This window comes from Zerene cesonia, chromosome 2, assembly GCF_012273895.1.
Source record: "Zerene cesonia ecotype Mississippi chromosome 2, Zerene_cesonia_1.1, whole genome shotgun sequence".
NCBI classification, from domain to species: Eukaryota; Metazoa; Arthropoda; class Insecta; order Lepidoptera; family Pieridae; genus Zerene; species Zerene cesonia.
Genome location: NC_052103.1, coordinates 2,883,081 through 2,893,403, shown reverse-complemented (window position 1 = coordinate 2,893,403; position 10,323 = coordinate 2,883,081). Strand labels below are relative to the sequence as shown.

General features: G+C 30.6%; 3 protein-coding genes across 3 annotated transcripts; 1 reads left to right on the top strand and 2 right to left on the bottom strand.

The window, feature by feature from the left end:
* Positions 1-378: 378 nt before the first annotated feature.
* On the bottom strand, positions 379-2,331 carry LOC119832534 (seminal metalloprotease 1-like). Its single transcript, XM_038356198.1, has 5 exons — positions 2,224-2,331; positions 1,535-1,710; positions 1,309-1,447; positions 1,092-1,222; positions 379-866 (listed from the first exon to the last, which is right to left on the bottom strand). Exons 1-5 carry the CDS (start codon positions 2,321-2,323, stop codon positions 441-443), a joined length of 972 nt encoding a protein of 323 aa, XP_038212126.1. The 5' UTR covers positions 2,324-2,331; the 3' UTR covers positions 379-440.
* A 3,120-nt stretch (positions 2,332-5,451) lies between these two features.
* Positions 5,452-6,937, top strand: LOC119832953 (protein windbeutel). The gene is made up of 2 exons (XM_038356789.1): positions 5,452-6,160; positions 6,414-6,937. Exons 1-2 carry the CDS (start codon positions 5,612-5,614, stop codon positions 6,615-6,617), a joined length of 753 nt encoding a protein of 250 aa, XP_038212717.1. The 5' UTR covers positions 5,452-5,611; the 3' UTR covers positions 6,618-6,937.
* An 8-nt stretch (positions 6,938-6,945) lies between these two features.
* LOC119832962 (ran-specific GTPase-activating protein-like) lies at positions 6,946-10,065 on the bottom strand. The gene is made up of 4 exons (XM_038356802.1): positions 9,923-10,065; positions 9,659-9,850; positions 8,694-8,928; positions 6,946-8,289 (listed from the first exon to the last, which is right to left on the bottom strand). Exons 1-4 carry the CDS (start codon positions 9,932-9,934, stop codon positions 8,036-8,038), a joined length of 693 nt encoding a protein of 230 aa, XP_038212730.1. The 5' UTR covers positions 9,935-10,065; the 3' UTR covers positions 6,946-8,035.
* Between the last annotated feature and the right edge of the window lie 258 nt (positions 10,066-10,323).

Here is a 10,323-nt window from a genome sequence, read left to right as displayed (position 1 = left end):
TATATATAGTGCTCGTAGATATGGATCACAATATTTTATTTTTAAACAATGTTTTCTCAAGAAAGTGCAACGTTTTTTTAAGTGATTTAAGATTTTCTAAAAGTAAATCCCCTTGATCAATCGAGTGGCAAATTTCTATTCCGAAAATATTGTAATGGATAATTAATAACATTAAATATATGTAGCTAAATTTATTCTACATATATATATATATATATATATATATATATATATATATATATATATATTGTTTTTACGCAACAAACAATTTGTTCAAAATATTTAATTAAAAACTCTTTTTTTCCTTAGCACATAGGTTATAATTATATTCAAGTGTTTGAAAATAAAAAAATAAGTATTATTGATGAAGTAGTATTTTTATTGACTGTCTTTTCATTCATGAATAAATAGGGCTCAATGAATAATATTAATCTTAGCTGTTAAGATATATCTTTAGAGCTTTGCCGATGTTTATCTTGATCCACGTCTTCTTGGTCTTGGTTTATGCTTTTTTCTACACTATGTTCTTGAACTTCATTGTCATTATCACTAACTTTATCATTTTCATTAGCATCAAGGGCCCTCTCATTATTATCTCCCAAACTATCTTTTAATGTATCTATATTTTCTTCATTATGTTCATCTGATATGTCTTTGGTAATGTTGTTATTACTGACATTATCTTCTTGTACACTGTTACTAGCATCAGTTATTGAACCCTCGAGTTTTGTATGAAATGCATTTTTACAAGAATCCAGTAAATCGCCAACTTTTCTTTTATTGCACTCGTGTTCAAATAACAGACGAAGCTTCATCTTATCTAATTGCGATAACTCTTCCGATGGATTAATCATTAATCCAGATATCTAAAAGTGAGATAAGTAAATTGATACATATGTCTACAACCATATGTTAAAATCTGAATTAATAAGAAATATGCAACTCTCTATTCTTGATTTTCTTTTATAGAAAGACAACTTCTAGAAGTTAAAATTTTTTATCCATTTACCACTATTACATTTCCTTTTAATATTTACCAGGTATCATGATTAAATTGTAACTATACTATAGGTAGATGTTATACTGCTTACCAAAGGTACTATGGTTGGTTGTCCGTTACTACTGAACGCGCGGTCATGAAATTGCATTATACTTAATGGATCATATTCTGACAAAACTTTAGAAGCATCTTGTGGTTCAATTCTAAATAGTTTGCGACGTTCTGCAAAGGAGCGCTTATTTACATTTTAATGATTACCCAAGAAAGATAAAATGTTCTAAATAAAATAAAAATGCGTATCTTATTACCTGGACGGATGTTGTTCCAAAGCACTCGTATATAGCGATCTCGGTGAGGATGTGTTACTTCATCGTTCAACCCAATACCATGAAGTAAAGCATGTAATAATTCGTTTTTATTGAGACAATCATATCCTAGAACTAAAGTCTGATAACGAATAATTTTAAAACTTTAAATAATCTAAATTTAAAACAAAAAGAATAGCAGATTATAAGTAAAAATTTTAATACATACAATTTCTCCATCGTCGTGATACTTTGTGTCGTGAACACATTCTCTTTCTCTGTTAGGATTAGTTACATAGATCCAGGAGATATTATTTGGTTTTTCGGAAAGCAAATTAAATTTTAAACATGATGCACTCTCCAATACATTTATAACCGATCGTAGGCGTCTAGCTATAATATTATCTGTTAAGAAAATGATGTTCAACCATATAAATTTTTTTCTCACCAAAAATCATAGAACATAGTAATAAATACATAGTTTTACAGTACAAATGATATTCTAGTAAGAACCTATAATGTAGCAAACCAAGCTTTTACTGGTAGTTCTAGTAAGTATTTAAATTTTGTTTGTATCGACAACATCAGCGTTTAGTACCAACATCAAATTAGACAATAATTAATTATTATTAGTCACAGAGGCTATTACACAGGCAAAACTATCACATATATTCAGAAACTGTATTTCATAGCAGTTTTTTATCTCCCACAATATTTTCGTAATATGGAATCAGTTTCTACATCAAATAAAATTGGAAACATTTGACATTATAATTACAACGTCCTTCACGACCCGGGTAAAAAGTAGCCAATGTGGTATTCTATATCAGTGATTTAGAATACCACATTGGCTTGGCATTGGTACAGTGGTACAATTACTATAATAGACCAAGTTTACAAGATAAAAGTATTATGTACCGTAACTGTTGCTATCCAAATAATACGATACAACCCCCATTGGCCATCGCGAGCCTATTGCTTCTTGAATTTTAACATTTACATTCTTTTGAATACTCATTAGCTTGTAGGGGCCTGAAATAAAAGCATTGTAATAATAGAACTGAATTAAGATCTGAGTTGCTACGCCAAGGAATAATTTCAATAGTCAAGTAAAAGAAAATAGCATAAGTTTAAAATATATTATACGTTATTATAAGGCCGGAAAAGTATCTGTACACCAATTCGTGGTGTTACAGTTGGGTCAGGGTTACCACTGACCACCATGTTGCCCACCTGCTCCTTTGATTGCTCTGCCATAAAAACGTAATAACAATTAAAGAAGACAACGAAGAGGCTGAAGGGGGTAAGCAATCATCCGATAAACTGCAATATCTTGTTTTACCCAAAAAACTATCACCGAATGCATGCTAAATTCGCTTTTTATGTATCACTTTATTATCCCAATTCGTAATAAATTTGTGTAATGTGTATTTAATTTATAACTTTTTATTCTGTAAATGAATTATATACTAATATAAAATTGGTAACAACTCGCAAAAGACTAGCGTTCTTTAAAACTTAGGTTGGCAATGGCATAACGCGAATTTTCGCCGCTTCGGGCGGAGTGAAAATTCGGCGTCCCCTGTTTAAGGCGTTCCCTGGTTAAGGCTCCGCACCCAAAGGGTGAAACGGGACTCTATTACTATAACTACGCTGCCCGTTTAAATTTTCTGAATTAATGAAACTGGCGCTACAATGCTACGCTACTGCAGGTAGATACTAATATGTAAACCTGATTGTTTTCTACTTACTGTTCATATCGTTTGCGTTAGGTTTTTGATATAAAACTGAAAATAAAAAAAGATGTATGATAATTACACAACAGTTTGATTACATAGCTAAGCCAGAGCCCTTTTATGGGGATACTGCCGTAATGTTTCAGTTATATTAGGTTCGAGTCATTGAGTTTATTTCTGCGTCAGTATAAAATAATTAATAATATAAAAAAAAACAAGTAAAGGCTACTTAAAACGAGGTAGGTATGTACCTCCGCAAAATATCATAATATAATGACATAATACATAAAAAGGAAAAAAATCTATCTAATATTCATGTACCTACATTGTTATAATGTATATTTAATTATAAATTATCTTACCATATTCATCTTGCTGTCTAGTTTGAATATTTTCACTACAAGATAAATGCAGTCCTTGAAGCAACACTACTAGAAAAACATGCATGTTGAATCACTGAAATAGATTTTTTAAATATAGTTTCAAAAAAAGGCTTTTTATTTAACGACATCAAAGTTATAGTATAGGTACATAGCGACGAAATTTATATTATGATTTATAGTTATTGCAATATAAAAATAACAAATATGGTGACTGGAACATAATAATATAAGAACACGTTAAACTTTAACTAATTCATAAAAAAGTACAAGTTATTGAAAAAGCAGGTCCAGTTTGATACTATTATTCTGTATTAGTATAAACTGTTGAATTTACGCGTAGGTACTTAATCTGGTAGATTTGGGTGTAATTTATTAACCCCTGACGCAAAAAAGGCATATTAGTCACAACGGGATAGACCCATTTGCATGCGGTTTTTTTATTTGAAAGTCCTTGCGGTGAACCACCGAGTAATTCATTAAAGTATGTTTGACGAAAATCAGTTAAAGATGACGGCCCTCATAAAATATCGTATTAAATTATATTTTCCACAATGAGTATCAAATGCACTAATAGGTACATCGCGTAATATAATTTTTGAGCTTAATAAGAAGGCGTGTAATAAATCCTATCCTACTTCCTACTACCCTATCCTATCCTATCCTATTCTTCTCCTACTATAATATTATATTATATTGTTATTATTATTTAATCTCCTATCCTACTAATCTCATTCTTCTATATATACTATTGCAAATGCGAAAGTTTGTAAGGATGTGTGTTTGTTGCTCTTTCACGTAAATAGGCAACTTTTATCCCGCGAGTATTATACATTTAGAAATTAAAAACTTTTCAACGGATTTCAAACGCGATTTATTCATTATATTATTAACCCGACGTTTCGAACACTTTGCAGCGAGCGTGGTCACGGGGAGACTCAATTAATAATATAATGAATAAATCGCGTTTGAAATCCGTTGAAAAGTTTTTAATTTCTAAACTTTTATCCCGATATTCCTACGGATACGGAATTACGCGGGTGAAACCGCGAGGCGCAGCTAGTAATATTTATGTGTACATGCTGCCCTGTGTCCCGTCAGAGCCGGCCATGCATGTGGCAGTTTAGCTCTGAGAGTCAGTCCCCTTTTTCGTACAGATAGGAATTTTTACTCAAAAGAAAGACATGAAAAACATCGCTTATCACATCCGGGAATCGAACATTTATTGCATTGATCATTAGGGTCAATTATAAGGATAAAAACTCTCGAACTAATTAATCAATTTAAAGGTAACCCCTGATATCATTCTTTTGTTAAAAGATGTCCATTGCAGATTAAAACAGAAGAATCTTTAAATGGCCCAGGATGTATGCTAATGTGATGTATGAAATTTGATACAATAGTAATTCTATAATACAATCACAAAAATACCTCAAGTTTAAATTTTTCTTTTAACGATTAAGAAGCATACTAATTTAAGGGCAATCAATATAATTTTTTGCCAAATCAGCAAGCAGCATAATAATTTTACAATGATTTATTATATTGGTAAAATAATATTTTTTCTAAATCACATTCTTATTTCTGGGCGATGATGCGCGTGTGTGCCTTTTATATTGCCACCGAGAGTCGAGACCGTTGATTCGTTGTTTATTGCATACATAACCAGAGTACACTAAAGTATATGGTTTAAATGTGTGTCATCTCGTAGTCCCTATAAAAATTGTTCTTAAAATCAAGCGATATTTTTACACCAATCACAATTCACCACGGCTATTTTAATCAAACTACGTTTTTCCTTTTTATTGCATGCATAAAAATATTGTGATAGTAATTCTATAAAAAGGTACCTACTATTTATGATAAGATTGAAAAGTTTACGCAAGCAGAATTTTAAGTTTGATGATTTTTATGTGAAATACCTATGTTAGGTATAGTTTTTTTAGTAATTTAAATATTAAAATTATTTTTTCGCCAAATAGGCAATGAAAACAGATTGTACCGCTTTGGTACTAACTGTCAAACGATCAAATTCTCGAGAAAAGTCAATAAAATCGTGACAGCGACAGAGTGCCTATTGTGTTTTTCATTTAACACACCGGCTTTTTGGATACTCGCGATTATTAAATATTTGAATAAAAGTGACTGATTGTGTTAGTAGCTGTTAAGTTGGTGATAGACAGTCTCAATATGGAGAAATTTTTATTGTTTCTCTCAATTTTATTTACTGTTCCTGCCGCATATAAAGTGTCTGCATCAAGTGGTTCCATTGAACTAGATGATATTTCTTTTAATAAAATAATTAACACATTCTCTGCATCCTTAGTTAAATTTGATGTTGCATTTCCTTATGGCGACAAGCATGATGCATTTGTAGCAGTAGCCAAAGAAGCAAAGGACGTAAGTGAACTAGTAGTCGCTGAAGTCGGTGTTAAAGATTACGGGGAGAAGGACAATGAAGAACTTGCTAGAAAGTATGGTGCAACCAAGGAAAACTTTCCAGTTGTAAAACTGTTTCTTAAAGGAAAGGATGAACCCATCTCTTTTGATGATAGTCAAGGATTTACAACAGACCAGTTACGCCGTTTTGTAAGACAAAATACTGGAATTTATTTAAGCCTCCCCGGTTGTATACGAGACCTAGATATGCTTTCCATTGAATTCATGAAATCTGCCAAAGAGGAAAGAAATAAAGTTTTGAAAAAAGTAGAAGTCTCTTTAAAGGAACTAGGCAAAGAGGTAAGTTTCATTAAATTCCTCTGAATGAAAATCATCTTAATTATGACAAAATATAAAGTTGTTATGTGCAATTACTGAAATTTGCTCATCTTGTGGTGCAGAACTATGTATTTCTCAGATTATTTTTCCTCCTCAGATACCGATAGGAATTGTCTCTGCAATATTTGACCACATCTTCATTCCACTCATCTGTAGCTGCAGTCACTACTTGAATATAAATAGATTTAATGTACATTATTTTTAAATGTTTCAGAATGCAAACACCGGAAAGATCTATAAGACAATCATGGAGAAAATTCTAGAAAAAGGAGACGATTTTGTCAAGACTGAAAACCAAAGAATTAAGAAGGTGATGAGTGGGAAACTAGCTGATGAAAAGAAACGAGAAATGGGCCATAGACTTAATATTCTACAATCATTTCAACTGCATGAAGTTCAGTACAAAGATGAATTGTAGTTATACATGTAATAATTACACATTCCAGATTGTTTTAATATAAGAAATTAAGTTATATCTGAGTGACTCACTGGTATGTGAAATTAATACCATCTTAATGGTTTTTAAACAAATTATTTATGGTAAATATCTTACACTATCTTCTCTCCTTTTCCTTTCTATTATAAGGAACATGCTCATGTCTTTATATTTAAAATTTAAGAAGAATATGTTTGTAAATTATCTGTTTCCATTAAGTTTAATAAAATTTTATTTTTGATGTGTGATATGCACCAAGTTTGATTTAGTTGTACACAAAAAAATAAAGGTGTGAAAGAAAACTTCATGGTTTTATTGCCTGTTTCTGTGTAATGAAATCATAAGAATTTATTTCATGTGTAATGTAAGATAACAAATTGCCTATATTAAAACTTACATCTATATATAAAACTTTCATCATCGGTGAAAAAGAAAACAAATGTATACCGGATAATCAAAGCAAATTAAGATTTCTGGAGTGGTTACAAACTATTCTATTTAATCTTGATATGTCATATAAAAACTACTAAATATCCAATACTTCACATTTTTACTTGTTGATTTCATCAAATCCCATTATCACAAAGTCAGCAAATCTATACACTAAGTATTTATTATCCTAGTGAAAAGAATTATAAAAAAAGTAAATCTAACCTTATAATTACTCTTCATAAATGCTATGAATAGTAAAACTTATGACTTCTGAATAGAAATAAATGTTATTAAATCTATGGAAATTTAAAATCACTAAAGGATAGTTGTCTGAAAGAATCTTATAATTGGCAGTGATATACAACAGTCTAAGGTGTACCTTAAAGTAAACACACTGCAACACATTTTACTTCTAATTTAAGCATCATAATTGCTAATCATGAAACAGTCAAATTGTAAATAAGATATTCATATTCATACAAAATTATTACATATGCAAATATACATTTGATTTGAATGTTCATCTGATACATATAATACCAAGCTTCACTTTGTCTTTAAACAAAATTCTATGAAATTAAAGGATAACCACAGGCTGATGTGTATGTTTAAATTTGTATACTGAAAATTGTTACTGAAAAGAGAATTTAATGTGTGCATTGAATATGCAGCATAAAAAATTATTATTTTTAATTGTGCATGCATATGTAAAATAAGAAATTTTAATTCTCAAAATGCGAGAAAATTATTAAGAAATTCTATTTAGTAGTGGCTGAATATGTTTGTGGCACCTCCTACCCTGCTCATTGTGATACAATTTGTCTACTGAACATAAAATTCTGTACTAATAATACATATTTAGACAGATCAATATAATCATTTAATATTTTAAAATATTGCAACAATAATATAGACTCAAACAGACCACATCCTTATATCATACAACATTAAATTTAAGCCAATTAAAATTATTCAAATTTTTCACTATCCACTTTAAGTTCTTTTAGTTTCAGCACAACACCATCAGAATCATTCGTTTCCGAATCCTTCCTTGAGTCTTCATCTTGGCTTTTGTCAACACTTTTTGGTTCAGGGGTGTCAGTATCCTCACTTCTGGTGATACTGCTTTCATCATCTGATGATGGATCCTGTGTGTAGAGGCTACATTTAGTTCTTACAATTTCTTGAGCTTCTGCAAACTTTGCTTTCCATAGTTCAGCATCTGTAAATAACAATTATCAATCAAACATATATTTTTGACTATGCATTAGGTCATCCATATATAGTCTATATAAATATAAAATTCCTATGTACATCATCACAATGTTTACTCAACACTGCTGGATCACCGACCGACCGACCGACTGCTTGACCAAGTCGGTCGATCGGTATATATATAAAAATATGTGTATGAAAAAATGTGCATATTCAGGTTTGAGAATAGGCTTTAAAGTATTTTTATATTCTTGAATAATAAGGATGTAAAAGCTGTTTAATAAGTACTTTTTAATATACATAATTTCTTTCATTTCTTTTTTTTACTTTGTTACATCATCAAATGTATGTTCATCATGGTACTTACTAAAGTTAACTTAAATTATAATGGTCTCTAAATAGTATACTTACTCTGAGCATTACCAAACTTAATAGCAAGCAACTCTTGTTTACATGTCTCATCAGCATAATCAGCAAACACTGACCAATTGAATGCTTTATCAGATCCACAATGTACATTCATTCTGATATCTGGAGTTATGAAATGGTTTGCACAAACTTTTAGTGTCTTATCTCTTCTCATGACTACTCTTACTGTGTGATTAATTTTATGACGCAATAACTTTATATCTCCAGTGCCCCTTTCCTGTAAATCATAACAACCATCAATGTTTAACATTATTTTTTGTAGTTACACAACGCTATCTTTTTAAATATCCTGAATATAATTTAAAGTATGCCATCATACTAATCCTACTAATGTTGTTATAAATGCGAAAGATTGTGAGGATATGTGTATGTTTGTTACCCTTTCACGCAAAAACTACTGAACTGATTGCAATGAAATTTGGTACGTACATAGTTAGCTGGACAACTTGAACAATACATAGGCAACTTTTTATCCAGATATTCCTACGGGATACAGACTTACGCAGGTGAAACTGTGGGGCGCAGCTAGTAATTCATATCCTAATATTATAAAGACGAAAGTGTGTTTATTTGTTTGTCTTTGTTATTATTAATTAGTGTTAGATTTGTGTTAAAACAGTTGAATGAAGTGTTATAATTTAAAGCTTGTGTTATACTTTCTCAGGTTTAACTTCAAATGCTTAAGTTACTAAATTCTCAGAAGACATGAGATATTAGAAACAAAAAATCATTAACCTAAATTACAATATTGTTTTTCACATTTTCACAAGCCTGATTTCATTAATTAATTAATAATAGCAAAGCTCATTAACAACTCGTAACTAACAATAAAATAAAAATCTTAATGTAATGCTTATAAATCTAGACGGAATTTTTTAAACAAGTTCTAACGACGAATTATTTTTCTTTGTGTCACGAGAACAATAAGCTCAGACCCAAGAACTAACCTTCCATTCATGGTCGCCGGTATCATATCGGTAGAGTCTGGCGCGAATTTTTACGAGTTCCTCTTCATCTTCCTCGTTTGTCTGGATGTCTACTAACGGCAGGGAGACAATTGGCTCATAATGAGGATCATGTTCTGGTGTGTCAGGATCACCAGCCTCACTCTCGCTATTACGCCTCACACTTTCCTCAACCTGCAACCAAAAACATCAAACAATACCTCCACATTATACAAAAGAAAATATAATATTAGCTTAGAAACCCACCGGAGAAGACATTTTAATACAGAAACTATTTAATAATTTACTTTCAAATACTAATGAATAATAAGACTTTATTGTTACTCAACAAATTAATAAAATACAAATTACAAAAGAAACAAACTTCGTTATTTAATTCCAAAGACAAAAGAATTTTGAAATGACATGTTAGATAGGGCTGCTATCATTAAATAAAACAAAATAATTTAAATGGATAAAAAAAAAAAATTTAATTTCTACCTCTATCTAAAGGCTTAAGCATCAAAAATTCATCGCAATTATATAAATTAATGTAAATTATGGTTGAAATAGTAATCTTACAGATTAGCAAACAGATACGTCTTCATCTCATACGAATTCAGCCACATTGTGAGTATAATCATAATATATTAATATTTTTACGTTCG